The 18,864-nt window shown below is 51.4% G+C and overlaps 1 protein-coding gene across 2 annotated transcripts in view; it reads right to left on the bottom strand.

The window, feature by feature from the left end:
- RYK (receptor like tyrosine kinase) overlaps window positions 1-18,383 on the bottom strand; it is a 57,394-nt gene extending 39,011 nt beyond the window's left edge. The window contains exons 1-2 of one of the 2 annotated variants that reach the window (XM_040962770.1): window positions 17,986-18,383; window positions 3,035-3,156 (exon numbers count right to left, since the gene is read on the bottom strand). In XM_040962770.1, coding sequence (XP_040818704.1) covers window positions 3,035-3,156; window positions 17,986-18,214 — 351 coding nt within the window. In that variant the 5' untranslated portion in view covers window positions 18,215-18,383. The remainder of the gene's footprint in view (window positions 1-3,034; window positions 3,157-17,985) is intronic. The other variant, XM_040962761.1, reaches the window with a different exon arrangement.
- Between the last annotated feature and the right edge of the window lie 481 nt (window positions 18,384-18,864).

Raw genomic sequence — 18,864 nt, 5'->3', positions numbered from 1 at the left:
AATTAATGCAATGCAGCTGTTGGTGAGGCGAGGCATCCCTCAGAAACCCAGACCGCATCAGCAACATACATGGGAATGCTCTTCTCCAGGCATCAGCCTACTGCTGGGGCCCAGACACTGACAGACCCTCCTGCGCTTTGTCAAGGCACCTCTGGGCCCGGCATGGCAGCAGCTCATGTATGCAGAAAAACAGCAGCAGACCCAAATACCTGGGGCCCTGGCACCTCCATGAGACACCCAGAGGGAGCTGAGGATACTGGCTTTGGCCTGGTCCTGTCCTATGGGAAGTAAACCAGCAGATGGAACATGGATCAATCAATCTCTCTCTCTCTCTCCCCCACAGTATTGCCTTCCAAATTAACACATAAATCTTTTTTAAAAAGAAAGCAAAAATACTGCACGGTAGAAAGGCCAAGGTTCTTAAATGCAGCACAGAGGACTTGGGGACAAGACAGGCACACGTGCCTCCGTGTGGCGAGGAGAGTGGCAGGGCTGCCTGGAGGTGTGACAAAGCAGCCCCCTGGCCACAGCAGCAGCCTGGAGATGGACAAGGACGAAAGCGGGGAAGCCTGCTCTCTGGGCAACTGTGTCAACACAGGACACATTCCCAAGGCAGTTCTCTTTGCCCTTTGGAGTCTGTATGATGCAAATTTCAAAACTAGGATCAGAGAAGAAACTGCCCATGATTGAAGTCCAATGTTCTCTACTTTGGCATGGTTTAATCCATAAGGAATTTTATTTGCCAATCATTTTTTGAAGAAACTGAAGTGTTCAAAAGCTAAATTTATAATGTACTGTGAAAAAGGAACTCAAGCCACAGCTGTTTATCAGAAAAAGGAATAAGCCAGCATAATTCCAGAAAATACAAACATCTGAACAAGCTAAAAAATAAACATGTTTTGTAAGCTTCCCTTACTTGGAACCAAACAGCAATTGCAAATGGGCAGCTGATGAGTAAAGACATTTCTTTCTGGAACACAGACAGAACACATTTAAAGTGAATACACTTGCGTACAGCCAAATAGCCTTTTAATTCCTCTGAAATTATTGGAAGACCTGCCTTTCTCATAGCAAGGTCAGTCCACAAGGACACAGGAGGCTGGCCCCAGGGCCACTGCAGGAAGAAACCCTGGCAAGCTGCCTGCAGATCATCTTGACACTGATGAAGAATTCCTGAAACCAGAGAAGAGCCAGGCCATGAGGGCTGCCAGAGGGGCATTCTGCTACATTCCAGCACATCTTTGCCTTTCAGCTACCTAATTGTAACCTTAACCCCTAACCCATAACCCGTAACCCCTAGCCCATGGTCTTAACCTTAACCCTTAACCCTAACCCTAAAATAATTACTGACACTTTAACATACAGTTGAATTTTTCTCCTTGGATGGCAGGAAATTTCTGGAAATATAGAAGAAACTAATTCTCTGTTAAAGTCACTCAGTAGTCTGCTTTTTCATCTGCGTGGCCTTGTGGAAGAGAGCCAGCACCAGAGACCTCCCTTCCCGAAGTGCCATCAGCACCATGGCCTCCTCAACCTCTCACTAGACGTGCACCAGACTAATCAAAGTAAGACATAGCTCCAGCCTTGGAGGGGCTGCCATCTGCTCAGCAAGACAAAACAGAGCCCTGTGGTCGGCACCAGGCACAGAGCACACCCTGGATGCCCTGTGAGCCGTGTGGCTATGAGGAGGGAGACAGAAAGGATAATCAACTATCGCAACAGCTTGAGAATTCAACTGGGATCGTGGGAGAGGAGCAAAGGGCACCTGACACGCTGGAGGACAGGTGACAGCTGGACGCTGCTAGAGAACCAGAGATAATCGGGCAAAGAACTGGAAAAGGACCTCTCCAACAGGGCAAATAGCAGCAGGGCAATGAGACATTGAAGCAACCGCAGACAGACAACATGGTGCCAACAAAATGGCTGGGAGGAGGCAGAGGAGAGGTGGGGAGGCAGTCACAACATCTCCTGAGACATCAGAACTTCATTCCAAGGGCGACAGAGACGCGGGCTGGCTTTACACAGGCCAGAGGCTAAGAGATCAGAGAGAAGGCCGTGCCTAGCCTAGGAGAACCAATGAAAGCCCAAACGAAACACGAGGCTCTGGGTCCCACAGGGACGTGACATGAACTGAAGGTGTAATTATAAGGGAACCAGCTGGACTTGCAAGGTGAACGAGGAAGAGACTGGGATCTCTTTCAGGCTTCCGGCTTGGACATATGAGTAAATGGAGACATCCTGCTACAGTCAGGAAACGTCTCCCTTCCCAGAGCTGTCACAGCAGCGAGAGCAGCCACGACACACACTAGTGACTGTAAGCTGACATCAGTCCGAGTCCCGAAGTTACAGTCTCCCAGATCATGGTAACGACACAGAGGAGCTCAGAGCTGCATCCTGGGGCCCTCCTCCTGGGCCCCAATGTACTGTCAAGCACGCTTGCCTTTCAAATACACACATGCCCACCTAGCCTCTCTCTCTCTCTGTCCCAGGAGAAAACTTACACTTGAGGAACCTACCCATTCAGCGGAAACACAAAGAACTGGGTACAGGTCAGCCAGGCAAGAGCTTTCCAAAGCATGTGGGCGTTGGCTCCCACAAAGCAGTGATGGGAACCCCGGGCGGCGGATTCCCTTGCACCTTTTACCACCGATGGGAGAACTGCAGCTCTTCAAGACAGACCTCACTGAGGAGCTCAACCCCACCTCGAAGCCTTCACCCTCCCAGCCTTCATCATCAAAACTGTCCTCCTTCCCAGCTAGAGCTCAAGCCCTGTTTACCCGCAAGAAGGCATTCTGTCAAGTGCTAACGAACCAGATGCAGACCATATCCATTTTAAAGAATGTCAGGAATTTTAGAGGAGTGGGCCCAAGATAAAACAAACAAACAAACAAACAGAAAAGCACAACCTGAGAAAACCCAGTATGGTTTCAGCATACCACCCTGGGAGCCTCTGTTCAAGAGATTCCTGAAGCACAGCCCTCACCTCGGGCCTGGGGGACCCTGGCCGGACAGCTGTGGGGAGCCACTCTCTTACCTTGGACTTGGCATGCCAGGTGAAGTGCAAGAACTTTGTCTCACTGGGCACTAACAGGTTAAAGGACAGGGCATAGTGACTAATAAGGTCGTTTCTCACATAATACAGTTCTGCATCAAGACCTAGGAAAAAATGAAAAAAACAAATTAAACATCCAAAATACCTTCAAAATCATACCCATCATTATTTCTAATAACAGAGTGGAGATAACAGTCATATAACTGTATGCTAAAAATGGCCCTCACGTGTGTTGCTTTATGAAGTAAGAAGAATAATGGATTTTATCATCACCAAAGCAATCAAGCTATTCTCTGGCTAGAAACATGTGCACCAGAAACACAGCTCTACCAGCCGCTCCGACTGTGGCCAGTGTGGTCCTTCCATCTGGGTACAGTACCTGCACACACTCCCCTCAAAAGAACAGCTGTGGGAGCAAGAAAGATGCCCAAGTTAAAACACAAGTGTGAGCCAACACCTCCAGACCCCATCCTGAGGCCATCGCAGCATTGCAGCCTTCTGCCAGCAGTGGCACTCACACCAGGCCCTGTCCTGGTCCCTTCTGCCAGCATTCCGTGTGGCACTCACACCAGGCCCCGTCCTGGTCCCTGCCCAGACTACGGGTAGACTAACTTCAGTTCTCATCACATCCGCAGGATGGAGCCCTCTACCCAAAGCAGATAACTATTAGATGAAACAGAAGTCACTAACAAGCCAGAAAGTGTTGAAGTAACTGCCAAAGTTCACTTATTCCTATGCCACCTTCTTCATCAGGATCACATCCAACCTCCAAAACACATTCCCTTCTTCAATTCCTTCGTTCTGCACGTACTTAACATTTTTTTAAGACTTATTTCACTTTCATTGGAAAGGCAGATTTACAAACAGATCTTCCACCCACTGGTTCACTCCCCAAGTGGCCGCAACAGACAGAGCAGAGCAGATACAGAGACAGCAACCAGGAGCCTCTTCTGGGTCTCCTCGGCAGTTGCAGGTACCAAAGCATTGAGCTGTCCTCCACTGCTTTCCCAGGTCACAAGACGGGAGCTGGAAGAAACAGAAGGGGAACAGCTACGAAACGAGCCGAGGCCCATATGGGATCCCAGCACTTGAAGGAAGGGGAGGATTAGCCAATTGAACCATTGCACCAGGTTCTAATATTTTTTCTTGAACAGTGATTCAGGGACAGATATTTGGTGCAGCATCTAAGAAGCCACATGGTCACCGATATGCCAGAGGACAAGAGGCACAAAGTAATGTTGGTCATGAAAGATACTTTCTCAGGATGAGCTGAAGCATCTGTGTATAAGAGTGTAAAGGCATAGAAAGTAACAGACATTATTGCACACACTGGGGCCCCATGTTCAACACACAGGAACTACGGCCCAACCTTTACATCACAAGTGACTCGGACTCCAACTCGGGCGCTGGGCACAAATGAATGTCAAGCTGCATTGTGCACGGCATGTGATCAGAATGTGCAACACCCCTGGAAAGCTAGCTCTTTCTCCCTTCGGGAAGTTTCATGGGTGACCATTCCTCACCAAGGACAGATTTAGACCAAGAAACTCAGTGGATGGCTGACTATGTTACTCAACAAGTCCTGAATGAACTACATGAAAAGCTCTCTCAGAAGCCCTTATTCACTCCAGCAGACTGGGCCCTAGGAACATCTTTAGAGAAACAAATCTGTCTGGCGGGACCCTTTCCTGTCATCGCTACACCTGCTGCCATTAAACTAACCTGGGAGTGACTCCTGCCAATCCGCCGGATTCATCCACAATTAGGACACCTGCTGAAGACACTCTCAACCCGATTCTCCCGAACCAACTCACATCTGTGAACCACTGACGGCTTTAAAGCTGCTTTTCAAAGAGGCACCTGGCAGACAAGTATCTTCTATCTGGGTCACGTCTTGTCACCCAGTACCATCATTGGCTTTTCATCTTTACAAGGCTAACGATCAAAATGTTGGCGTCACGGGCAGGACCTTGTATTCTTAATCATCTTGTGTTTTCTGTTTCCCAGTGATTAGGAGTCTTCAAACTCGATAGGGCTCTTAACAAGAAACCTTGTATGCCGACCAACTTCCACACAGCAACATGGGTGACTAGATCCTGGCTCGGCAGACACGTCTCAAGGCATTGCTTTAAACAGAAGTCGCATGTGGGATTCCAAGAAGGGGTCTGAAACTGTGCAATCCCACTAAAATCTTGGCCACACCTTCAAGTGAGTGACACAAGAATTGCCCAGCCATTTCCTAACTGGTTGACGACCCACCAATGAGGAACAAGACCCCACAGGTTCCCGCCCAGACAAGGAGGGGTCAGGGAATACTTAAAATCCGAAGACCCTTCCTCAAATCTTTGGTGTCTCCCCCACTCTCCTTCCAAAAGGCACTCCACCTCCCAGCCCTCTCCCAGAAGGCTCTCTCCCTTTCCCTGTTTCCATGGTCTCCTGATCACTTCAAATAACACTTCCCTTCCTTGTCTACAACCAAAGGAGGGGGGAAGGAGCCAGCTGGAATCTTGCAGCCCACGTCAGAGGACCTGGGTTTCAATCAGATCAATCCCCTCTCCCGGCTAATGTACACCCAAGGTGGCAGCTGAAGGAACAGGTGCTCGGGTCACTGTATTGCCATTACACACCTGGACTGAGTTCCAACTTCAGTCTGGTCATGTCTGTAGTTCTATCACCACTTTCAAATAAATAATTTCTTAAAATAAACATTAAACTAATCCAATCAAGAATATTAAAGAAAAATCTTAGTCACTACCATAAGTAGAAAAATGAACAATTATTCTGGGAAAAATACAAAGTAGCCAAGACCAATTAAAGGAAAAACAAAATAATAGTATATTCTAAGGCCTACCAGAGCAGTGGACTAAAACCCCACTCATAACAGACAAAAGAGGAGAGTGTTGCCAGATGTTCCAGCAAGGTAAAGAATCACGGGCTCTTCTCCAGGATAAAAATAAATAAATAAATAAATGAATGAATGAATAAATAAATAAAAACAGGAAATAACTTTCTCTTGAATTGGCTTGTGATATTTAACATTATGTCCAGGTTTCCCTCTAGTAATGCATGACAAAATATTCCATATGCTGAAGGGAAAAACAGAAGGGGGGCAAATGAAATGTGAATTTTACATTTACTGTAACTTCGTGGCTGCTGACAATATGAGAAATCCCTCATACACATAAGAATACAGACAGGGAAACAACTCTGCTACAAGTAGTCTGCCCATGAGTGTAGGGTTTTTCCCTTCTTTCTGAGCGGGACACATTAGAGCCACCGATTCAGAAGCGACAACTGAGGCTTACCTGGAGAAAGCTGCTACAGTGGTTAGAGACCATTTATCTTGCAGAGAGAACCCAGTGCAATCAGACGGGAGGGCTTCTGCAACAGGCTCCCCCTGCAGGCAGGACAGAGCTGCCGGCTCCTAGCAGGAAAGACTGAGCTGGAGAAAGGCAGGAAGAAGGGAGAGGAGGAGAAAGAACGGAGATGTAGACATGGGAGAAAGTAAAATGAAAATGCAACAAGAAAGCCGGGTACCAAATAAAACCAGTAATTAATCACAACAAGCATAAGTAGTTTAAATATGCTTACTAAAAAAAAAAAGGCTGTTCGCCAAAGTTACACTTTCAACCAAATTTAAAACTACATGCCACCTAAAAAATAAAGAAATAAAATATACATGAGGTAGCACTCATATGACAAACTGGAACTCAAGGCAAAAAGATTTCACACTAATAAATCATTAATTAATATGAAAGTTACTAATAATATTCCACATTAATAAAAAAAAAAACCCACAAGATTGCAGTAGCACCATGAACAAAAATGCCTCCAATATAGAAAGAAAGGCCCAAAGCAACAAAATCAAGAAACAGATTGACAACTGCAATATTCTCTAGTAAATCAGAAGATCCAAACAGGGAGAAATGCCTGTGCCAGCCCTGCCCAGCGCCAGGAGGAGGAGTGCCTACTGAGACCTGCCCGGGGAGTGCGGGGCAGAGCCGGTAACCCAGCATAAGGGTGAGACCTGCCCGGGGAGTGCGGGGCAGAGCCAGTAATCTTATCCACCAGGTCAGTGTGACCTGGGTGATGTGCACACAGGGTCTATTCTGTCTCAGCCATCTGGAGCGACCTTGAGCAATCTCTGTGCTCTAGCTATTGATTCCCTGTCTATTCTCAGAAATGTCCTTAAAATTAACCAGCAGCCTCCAAGGATGATGCGAGCAGCCTCTTCCCAGAGACTGTTTGTGAGCAATCATGTTCAAGAAAGGAGTCTTGGACTCAATAGCCACATATATTTATATATTTGCATAACAACAACGCATGAATGACTTGAGTAGACACTCAGAAGACTCTCCAATGGCCGACACACACAGGAAGATGCTCAGGACCACGGATCACTGCAATCGGAACACAATGAGCGAGTACCTCACGCTAGTTAAAACGGCTAAACAGCGACAAGCATGCAGGAAAGGGGAACTCGCACACTATCAATGGGAATGATGGAAAACAGCACGGAGGTTCATAAAAAACACCTCAAACTACAACGACCATAGGATCCAGCAGCCACAAAGAATAAAATTCTACCATTTGCAGCACTATGGAAATAAGCCAGGGAAAGACAAACACCACAGGTTCTCGCTCACCTGTGAAAACTAAAGCTAATCTCACCCAGCAGAGAGCAGACCAGGAGGCAGCGAGAGGAGGGAAGGCGGAGGAGGGCGGCCGCACACAGGCGCAGCTGAGCAGCAGGCTCTCCTGGGACAGTACAAGATGGCCGACACTCCTTACACAGGGACGTGTGCGGACAGAGGCGCACTACGACAGGAAAATACTGGCGTCAGGCGGTAGTCCACAAACCTGCATGTCAGTTAAAATCTACTTAAAAAGAGAGAGAGGGGAAGAAAATAGAGGAAATAACAAGTTTTACCACTTGGCACCAAGGTCCTTCCTGGGCTGCAAACTCCCCCAGTGTAATAGGATCCCCGTTTCCCGAATGTCTCCCAGAACCCTATTATTCTTTTTCATTTTTAAGATTCTATTTTTATTGGAAAGGCAGGTTTACAAGAGAAGGAGAGACAGAGAAAGCTCCTCCATCCGCTGGTTCACTCCCTAAGTGGGCACAACAGCCAGAGCTGAGCTATCCAAAGCCAGGAGCCAGGAGCTTCTTCCAGGTCTCCCGCATGGATGCGGGGTCCCAAGGTTTTGGGCTGTCCTCTGTTGCTTTTCCAGGCCACAAGCAGGAGCTGGAAGGGAACTGGAGCAGTTGGGACATGAACCAGCACTCATATGGGATCCCAGCACATGCAAGGCGAGGATTTAGCCACTAGGCTATGGCACCGGGCCCCCAGCCCCTGTTATTTATATCTTTCAGTTCTCAGGTGCTAGTCAAAACTTGAAGCCTGTATATAGTCAGGATAATTAAGTTCGTAAGGACAATGACACATATATATAGTCAGAATAAAAAACACACAATTTGTACAAAACCTCCAAATAAACTTTAACTGATGCTGAAAGAAAGTAAAAAGCTCTGATCCCATAGGTTCTCTCCTTGTCTTGGTAAGTCTGATCTGCCTTTCCAATAAAAATATATCTTTAAAAAATATTTAGGGACCAGCGTGGTAGCCTAGTGGCTAAAGTCACATTCTTTTAATGTAATTTCTGAGTAGTTACTGTTTCTGCTTCACACAGAACTTTCTGCTTTAGGATCTGTAACTGGCAGGAATCTTTCCCAACACTGACAAAGGCACCGAGATCTCAGAAGAACATTGCAGAACTTGTCAATTCAGGGTGCTTGAGTAAACACACACATTTCATTCGTTCCTAAAATGATCCTTAAAACCCAAACAGCTTTTGAAGCAGCACCTTCGGAACTGACCTGCCAACTCAGGCTGTGACGCACAGGGGACAGGTTTAGCCATAATTGGTTAGAATTCTCCCACATGTGCGGCATTTAAAAAAAACCCTCAAACCCACAATTGCACAGCCTCTCGTGCTGGCTCTCCCAATGAAGACCAGATGCGTTTAAGTTAATGCTGTGTCAATTGCACCAAACCTCCCCCAAACGCCTAGGGTTGACGCTTTGCTGCAGGGTGCCAGCCCACCTCCACCCACCCCACTCCCAGCGCCTGGGCCTGGGCACACAGGACACCCTCATCAAGCTTCTCCTCCAGGCACCTGGCATCTAGAAGGAAGAAGAGGGTGCTGGAAGGAGAATGTACCGCTCATCTCAGCTTCCCTCTAAACCACAGATCCCTCTGGTTCCGGATCCCCTCCTCAGCCCTCAGGTCTCTTTCAGGAAGTCTACTCGAAACTCCACAAATTGCTCAAAGTCAGCTGCCCTGCCTGATCCCTTTCATCACTGTAAGGTGGGCACCCAGACCCCAGCCAGCCTTCCCGCTGGAGCTCCAGCTGCTTCTAGGGCCCAGTGCTGACGGCACCTCCCGAGCTGTAACAGAAAGCCCACATTCCTAACACAAGCTCGGCCTTCCCCTAGCCTCCTCCTCAGCTTGGCCAATTCTCATTGTAACCACGTTAGCATTTCTGTATTCCATGATTTCGCACACATCTGCTTTCACATTCCCATGCCTTTGCTCATGCCATCTTCTCGGGCTGGCATAAGCTGCTCTTTTCTGCCTATCAAATTCTTTAAGGAGTGAATGCTTGGTTAAGCACTGCCTGGTTCTAGTCCTAGCTTCCTCCTATTGGGACCCTGCCGCCCACAGGAGAAACAGAGCGAGTTCAGGGCTCTTGGCTTCAGGCAACTCCAGCTGCTGGAATTCGGGGTGAGCCAGCAGGTGAAAGACATCACTCTGTCCCTCTGCCCTTTAAAAGAAAGGGCTAATGAAAGAATGTTCTAAAGATTTATTTTTTTATTGCAAAGTCATGTATATTTTTTTGGAAAGGCAGATACACAGAGAGGAGGAGAGACACAGAGGAAGATCTTCCATCCGCTGACTCACTCCCCAAGTAACTGCAACAGCCGGAGCTGAGCCGATCCAGAGCCAGGAGCCAGGAGCTTCTTCCAGGTCTCCCTTGCGGGTGCAGGATCCCAAAGCTTTAGGCCGTCCTTCACTGCTTTCCCAGGCCACAAGCAGGAAGCTGGACGGGAAGCGGGGCTGCTGGGATTAGAACTGGTGCCCATATGGGATCTCCACCCATATAAGACGAGGACTTTAGCCGCTAGGCTACCACACTGGGTCAGGTTAAGGAAAAATTTTAAAAGCTTGCCTTTTTAAATAAGGCTCGAATGTTTTCTAGAACATTCCCTAAACTCTATAAGCTTCTAAGCCTCTCTCCTCTGATGACACTTTCTTTCTATCAAGAAAAATCATAAGGAATCATCTCTGGGCCAGCATTGTGACCAGCGCGCTAAACCCTCACCTGCAATGCCCACATTCCACGTGACTGCCAATCCGAGTCCCGGCTGCTCCATTTCCAATCCAGCTCCCTACTAATCTGCCAGGAAAACAGCAGAAGACCCAAACCTCTGAGCTTCCGCCACACACGCGGGAGACCCGGGCGAACGTCCTAGCTCCAGCTTCAGCCTGGCCCAGTCCCAGCTGTGTGACCATCCGGGGAGCAAATGGACCAGCAGATGGAGAGCGTGCTTCCCCTCTTCCTCGTCTACCCTCCTCTCTAACTCTGCCTGCCAAAGTCTATAAATCTTTCAGAAACAAAGCACCCACTCCTTTGACTCACATGTCAATTTGTAATATAACTTCTCTCGGTGTCACAGTCATTGCAGTCTCCCTACAAAACTCTCAGTCCCTCAAGAAAAGAAATCCAGGGCCCAGCGCGACAGCCTAGTGGTTAAGGTCCTCGCCTCAAACACACTGGGATCCCACGTGGGCACTGGTTCATGTCCCAGCAGCCTCGATCCCCATCCAGTCCCTGCTTGCGGCCTGGGAAAGCAGTCGAGGACGGCCCAAAGCCTTGGGACCCTGCGCCTGCGAGAGAGACCTAGAAGAACTGACTCCTGGCTTCAGATCACCTCAGCTGTGGCTGTTGTGGTCACTTGGGGAGTGAGTCAGCGGACAGAAGATCTTCCTCTCTGTCTCTCCTCTGTTTATCTGACTTTGAAATAAATAAATCTTAAAAAAAAAGAAAAAGAAAAGGAAAAAAAAGCAATCTAACAATACAGAATCACCAGGTTCTTCCGTAATACATGACCCTAGATACAGCTTCAAAAAAATCTACTGGACTGCTTTGGGGAACAATGAACTCAACTGGAATTATGCTTACTTATATCTTTGTGAAATCAGATCAAGGCATTTGTGTTAAAAGGAGTTACAAGTCACATACAATCAATTTCTGCCTGGTGACAGATGGCGCTCTGCACCACCACCACCACCCCTGCCATGACCAATCTACGCCATGTCATCTTCACCAGTACTTCATTCCCAAATCTGTGACGCCTGCCCAGCCACTATGGCGCTCAGCGCTTTGAATGCTATCAATCATGAAAACATGCGAGCATGCAGTTCCAGTGGGCACGGTGAGCGTGCCCATGTGCCGCCTTGCCCATTCTGCTTTTGGGGATTCTGATCACTGCAATGGAGCTGACAAGGAGGCAGGATGGACTTCAGACTCTGGCAGAGCTGAATCAAGACCCGGCCCTCTTGTCATGACGCCAAGCCGCGACTCGGAGCGCAGCAGTAAAACGGGCAAAAGGATGCCTACGCTGCAATCTGGTAAGAACAGAGACGAGAACAACGAAGCCGGACGTGGGGACACGAGGTGGCCATACAAAGCTTGCAAGCTCCTTAAGCTCTGGGAGTCCTCAGAACAGATTTCCATTGGGGCTGTAGGCTCTGCCACCAAGAGACTGGGTTACAACGCTCCTCCTCCAGGTCTACTTTCTCATTGCCACGGTCTGACCCTCTGAGCCTCCTCCCTCAACAGATTCATATATGGAAATCCAAATCGGGACAGTAATGGCACTGGCACGTGGATGCTGAGAGCTGTGTGAGGTCACAGGGCAGACTCCTTACGAACAGGACGAGCGCCTTCACACGAAAAGCCCAAGGGAACTGCTACTTCTTACTCTGCGTCAACAAAACCAGATGGTGCTGCGCTGTGTAGGAACCAGAATAAGGACCCTCCCTGGGGACAGGATTCACCAGGGCTTGGGCGTGGACTCGCCAGGCTCCGGAACCAAGAGAAACAAACTTTGTTGTTCACAAGTCACCTAGTCTGCACCATTTTGTTACAGCAGCCTGAAGATATTAAGGCAGAGGGTCTACAGAGCCCAGCACGGTGGCCTAGTGGCTAAGGTCCTCGCCTTACGCGCTGGGATCCCACGTGGGCACTGGTTCATGTCTCAGCAGCCCTGCTTCCCATCCAGCTCTCTGCTTGTGGTCTGGGAAAGCAGTGGAGGATGACCTAGAGCCTTGGGACCCTGCACCCATGTGAGAGACCTGGAAGGGGCTCCGGGCTCCTGGTTTCAGACTGGCTGAGCTCTAGCTGTTGTGGCTACTTGAGGAATGAATCAGCGGACAGGGGTCTTTGTCTCTCCTCCTCTCTGTGTCTGACTTTCCAATAAAAATAAATCTTTCAAATTAAGAAAAAAAAAAAAAGACACTGTCTATGGTTTTCGACTTGCTTTGAGTGTGTGTCCACAAAACTCCCATGTTGGAAGCTTGGTCCCGGTGTGGTGACCCTGACAGCAGGTAGGGCCTCGCGGGGTGAGCGAGCCCACTAGGACACTGTCCTCAGGAGAATCAGAGATGTCCTCATGGGGCCTGAGTGAGTTCTCCCAGGAGCTGTCGGAAAGAGGCAGCCTGGTCCCTGCGTTGGCCTCTGGCCTCCTGTCTGCCCAGGTCATCTCTCCTTGCAGCGGGCGCTGCTGTCAGGGTGCCCTGTGCCATGACACCCTCATCAAAGGGAGCCAAGGACATCCCCAGGCCCTGGATCCGCCAGGACAGCGAGCTGCTGCAGAGCATCCAGCTGCAGCCACACTGTTAAATTCATAATTCTCACCTATAAGTGGAAATGCTGCCATACACCTGACACAGGTATACGCTGCTCTGTGCCTGACATAGGACAAGACGGCCACCCTGCAGCACTCTGCCAACCACAAGGATCAGTGATGGCCACAGTCACTCCTCTGTGATCGCACTGACAGATACCTGCCCCGCACCACCCCCAATAGCCAAGCTCAGTCCTGGTGGAATGACCACCGCCTTTATCCGTCTCCTACCTGACCGCCCTGAAAGGACAGGGGAGAATCACAGGAAAAACAGACACACAGCAACAGCAGACACATTCCCACGCGGTCCCTGGCCCTCGGGACATTCCCACGGGGTCCCTGGCCCTCGGGACATTCCCACGGGGTCCCTGGCCCTCGGGACATTCCCACGGGGTCCCTGGCCCTCGGGACATTCCCACGGGGTCCCTGGCCCTCGGGACATTCCCACGGGGTCCCTGGCCCTCAGGACATTCCCACGGGGTCCCTGGCCCTCAGGACACTGGAGAGGCTCAGGCCTGCATGCAACAGGGAGGGATGAAGGCTGCTGAGTCGCAGACTGACTAGGGGAGAGCTACTGAAGCAGGTGTTCAAGGCAGCTAGCTGCACCTCCAGGTTCAACAGCAGACCCGGTTCCTTTTGGAATCACAGAGGCAGAAGACTTGTAGCCAGCAGAGATCAAAGCCTGAGCCTGGCACTGTGAGCCTGGGGCTGGCACTGTGACACAGTGGGTCAAGCCTCAGCTTACTACACCAAGCATCCCGTACTGGAACAGCAGCTCCAGGCCCAGCTGTTCTGCATCTGATTCAGCTGCCTGCAGACACTGCACCTGGCAGTGGCACCTGTCGCCCACATGGAGACGAGGAAGGAATTTCTGGCTTCTTGGCCCGATCCAGTCCTGGCTACTGCAGCCATTTGGCAAGTGAACCAGTAGCTAAACTCTATCTTTTAATCATTCCACCTTTTAAACGAATAAATTTAGAAAAAATTAAAGTCTTGAAAAGTTAACAAATTTCCCCCTACTCAGTCCTTCTAATGCAAATAAATAAAAAGAAAAATAAGAAAATCTGAGGTTAAATTCTAGAAGATTCATCTCTAACAGAAGTCTTAGAAAGAAAAAAAAAAAATAGAAAAATGCAGAGTAAACATTTCCAAAGCAGCAGCACGTTTCTGACCGCTCAATGGCGACTCTGATTAAAAGGCCGCTAAGATCAACTAAAACTCCAACAAACCAGCAGAACATTACAGAACTGGAGATGTCAAACAGAAAGACCAAGATTCAAAGCACAAGTGGAAAAAAGGAATCAGTATAAAGTTGCACTTATCACAAACCTGTGACACAACAATGTGAAAATGCCACTGACACAATAAATAAAAATTCTTTTAAATTAAATATTCTAAATCAGCCACATCATCATCTACAAAGCACGAGGATGGGACAGACATCTTGACAATGGTTCATTCCCAAGCACTCCTCCTAACAGAGCTACTGGGGAGGTGCGAGTGAACTAGACCAAGGAAAAACAGAGCCACAGGTCAGGACAAAGGGATGGAGTCCCAGGAACACAACCCTGCTGTCCAGACCGCAGGCCAGAGGAGGGAGCACCGCAGGGGGACGCGGGTCCAGAAGGCAGGCGGTGGCACTGATAGGTGACGAACCTGAGCCACTACCTGGGAAAAACTTCAAAAGGCACAGAACCCATTGTTTTCAAGTTGAGGAAACATGGCCATAGACACACAGGAGATTCATCAGAAAGTTTAAAACACTTCTTCTAGAAAATACAAGCATATAAGAAGCAGACTGAGTCCCGACGCAATAACGTAGCAGTTAAAGTCCTCGCCTGGAATGCACCGGGATCCCATATGGTCGCCGGTTCTAATCCCAGCAGCCCTGCTTCCTGTCCAGTTCCTTGCTTGTGACCTGGGAAAGCAACTGAGGACAGCCCAAAGCTTTGTGAATCTGCACCCGTGTGTGGGAGACCCGGAAGAAGCTCCTGGTTCCTGGCTTCGGGTTGGCTCAGCAACAGCCATTGTGGTCACTTGGGGAGTGAAACATCGGATGGAAGAGCTTCCTCTCTGTCTCTCCTCCTCTCTATATCTGCCTTTCCAATAAAAATCGATAAATCAAAAAAAAAAAAAAAAAAAAAAAAACAAGAATAAGAAGCAGACTGGGTCCTGCCTAATGCCTCAAATGGCTCACCCTCCACGTACAGGCGCCAGGATCCCACATGGTGCTGGTTTGTGTCCCGGCTGCCCCTCTTCCCATCCAGCTCCCCGTGGTCCTTTCCAGGCCTGTGGTCTGGAAAGCAGCAGGGGACGGCCCAAGTCCTCAGGACGCTGAGGTTCCTGACCCCTGGCTTCCATCACCCCAGCTCCAGCCGTTGCAGCCATTTTGGGAGTGAACCAGTGGATGGAAGACCTTTCTCTTAGCCTCTCCTTTTCTCTGCAAACTTGCCTTTTCAATAAGAATAAATGAATCTGCAAGAAAAAGGAAAAAAAAAAGAAGGCCACTAACTCAGAGGGGAACAAGACACGTACATACATTTAATGTAATACTGACTGCTGGTCTTACTCAAGAGATTGTATTTATCTACTTATTTGAAAGGCAGAGTGACTTAGAGGAGAGGTGGGGGCGGGGGGAGACTTTCCAAGCAGTGGTTCCAAGTGCCCCCAACACCAGGGTGGGCCAAGCTGAAGCCAGGGGCCAGGAAACCCACCCGGGACTGGCACATGGGTGGCAGGAGCCCAAGGCCTGGGCCAGTGGCTGCCACCTTCAGGGGACACTACAACAGGAAAGCACACCACACAGCAGTGTGTGTGCCAAGCTCCACTGCCCCACAACACCAGCCCAGCCACTGGCTTCATTAAAACCAACAACAATCTTAATAGAGTCTAAAGGAAATACGGGTAAGCACCCATGACAAGAGGTCAAATGCTTATCCCACACTGATTTAGAAACATACGTGTGAAACCCGGAGCAAGAGCACAGAAAACCCAGGGGGCAGCAGCCACCCAGCCCCGGAGCCGACAGCGGGGACAGCTCTTGCTCTAGGTCTTTCAGCTCTTTTCCACTGTTGAAAAAACATGCATGCATTAATTGGACTAATACAGTTTACTCTCACATAAAATGCAGCTGGCTCATTTTATCTAGCATATAACTTATCACTATGAATTTCAGTTGTAAGCTTCTCACACCCTAAAATGACAGTATTAGCAATATTACAAAATGATGCTCAGTGTCCCAGAAGACACTTAACCCATCATCATTCAAAACTAGTACAAAAATACTATTTCAAGTGGGCTGAAAACGCCAACACAGCTTCCCCAGGGAGCTGCAACCTGCCAACTAACGTCCCGGGTATGCTGCCCACGCAGGGGCAGACAGGAGTATTCAACATAAAATGTACACGGGAGAAGGGAAGACCTGCCTGGGGCCTGACAGCCTAGAGCTAAAGGCATGGCAGAGGACACGCTGGAGGCCCCTTGGCCAGGGCCGGGCAGGGGGGGAGCGTCCTGCCTGCCCGCCACGCTCCCGCCCCTTTTCCACTCAGTCCATTTCTGGGCATAAGCTGGGTGCTCATCCACCAGAGGCTTCCTCTGCGAAAAATGGTTTCTACCCTGGAGCAAAGGAACAAACACATCATCTCAACACTAATGAGCAATGATTTCCACATAAAATGTTGCAGCCAATGTCTCCATTTCACTTTTAAAAATCAGGAACGCTGTTACCTTGAGCAAGCTGCTTAAAGCTCTCATCTCCAAAATCGGAATAAAGAGCTCTCTGGGACATAACACAGCCAAGGCACTGCAGGGTCAGGCGGCCACAGGCACTCCATCAGCCTCCGACGCCTGGCAGTCCTGTGTTCCTGCCCTCCAGCCCCGACGCCTGGCAGTCCCGTGTTCCTGCCCTCCAGCCCCGACCGGGAAGGCAGAAGGAACGCAGGTAAACAAAGAAAGAACTTGAGGTTGCCTGTCACAGCCCTACTGTCCAACGTCAGGTGAGTTGCCAACATTCTCTATTTCCCCCAAGCCTCCGATCCAAGCACTAAGCCAACTCACAAGTTTAATTGGACTCAGACGACTTTCAGCTAATTCAGCTGGACTAGAGAGAGGATTACGAAAGTCCCGACTCCCTCCTACAGACGCAAACGCGTAGCGACCACTCGGCAGCCCGCGACACGAGTGGATCTCAACCGACCTCAAGAAAACCTTGCTAGCTTTAAAAAGATATAAATAAAAACTGACAGACAATGGCTGGTTAAGAGAATAACTTTGTTTCTCCTCTCCCTTCCACCATTTAGAGGCACCACACCGCGAGACCACACTGAAGGGCTGCGGTCACACACACACACACAGAGCAAAATGTCCAGAAATCGACAAAGTTCTGCTGAAGGTAAACACGACCTCGAGCTAACCCAAAGCCGAGTTCTCCATCCTCACACACACGCGAGACGAGCAACAAAAACCCGGGCTCACAGGTCCAATACCTGGCGGTCCGGTCACTATTTTTAAGCGCGCGCACGGGTCCCAAGACCTGGACGTGGGTCACCAACACCCAGTCCTTCCACCCTCTCCCTGGCTCTCCTGTTGTGCCCGAGCGCAGCAGCGTGGCCTAACGGGCACCCACACAAGTCTCCTCTGAACCGGCGAAGTCGAGGCGGCCACCGTGCAGGGTGCCCCCGTGGCACAGGGAGGGTCCCAGGCACCGGGCGCACGGCTGCAAGGCTGCCGCAAGCGGGGCAAGCCTGTGCAAAGGAGGGGGCATCACGGCGGCTGGCACCCGGCGGACGCGGGGCTGGCACGGAGGCCGCGGCTGCTCCCCCATCCCCCGCCGCACGCCCCACGGCGGCAGCGGAGCCGGGCCCGGGGCGGGGGACCGGCCAGCCGGCCAGGGCGCAGGCCCCGGGGACGCACCCCGGCCCGGGCTCCACGCCGCGGCCGGCCGGAAGCAGCCCGGGCCACTCACCGATGAGCCGGCGCACCTCGTCCTCGCTCAGGTAGAGGCTCACGCTGGGCCCCGCGGCCGCCGGCGGCAGGGCAGGGGGCCACGGGGCCGGGGCGGCGGCGGCGCCGGGCGCGGGCAGCAGCAGCAGCTGCAGCAGGGCCAGCAGGAGCCACGGCGGCGGCGACCTCAGGCCGCGGGCTCCGGGGACGCGGCCCCGGCCTGGCCGCCCCGGCCGCGCCGCCCCGCGCATGGCCCGCGCCGCCGCGCCGCCGCCCACCACCCCCGGCCCCGAGCCCCTCACAGCCCCGAGCCGGGGGCGGCCGCCCTGCTCATCGCGCCGCCGGCCCGTGGCAGCCAGCCGCCGCTTCAGACCGCCAGAGCGCGCTGCCGCCGCCGCCGCCTCCTCGGCGACATCGTCCCGGGAGAGCGACGCGAGCCGGCGGGGGAGGAGGGCCTGCTCGCGGGGGCGAGCCCGTGCGCGCCACCGCCGCGCCGGGGCCGCGCACGCACGCCGGGCCGGGTCGCTCGCCGCCGGGCGCCTGCGTCCTCGAGCGCCTCGGCCGGGCCCAGGGTGGCCGGGCCCAGGGTGGCCGAGCGCCCCTCTTCAGGACACCCCTTCTCAGGGCTCGGGGGTCCAGGGCGGCCGGGCACTCCTCTCAGGGCCTCGGGGGTCCAGGGCGGCCGGGCGCCCCTCCTCAGGGCCTCGGGGGTCCAGGGCGGCCGGGCGCCCCTCCTCAGGGCCTCGGGGGTCCAGGGCGGCCGGGCACCCCTCCTCAGGACACCCCTTCTCAGGGCCTCGGGGGTCCAGGGCGGCCGGGCGCCCCTCTCAGGGCCTCGGGGGTCCAAGGCAGTCGGGCACCTCTTCCTCGCAGGGCCCAGGGCGGCGGGGCGCCCATCTCA

Source organism: Ochotona curzoniae, unplaced genomic scaffold (genome assembly GCF_017591425.1).
Source record: "Ochotona curzoniae isolate NIBS_2020 unplaced genomic scaffold, NIBS_Ocur_1.0 contig_1302, whole genome shotgun sequence".
In the NCBI taxonomy this organism is placed as follows: domain Eukaryota; kingdom Metazoa; phylum Chordata; class Mammalia; order Lagomorpha; family Ochotonidae; genus Ochotona; species Ochotona curzoniae.
This window is presented reverse-complemented; position numbering and strand designations above follow the sequence as displayed.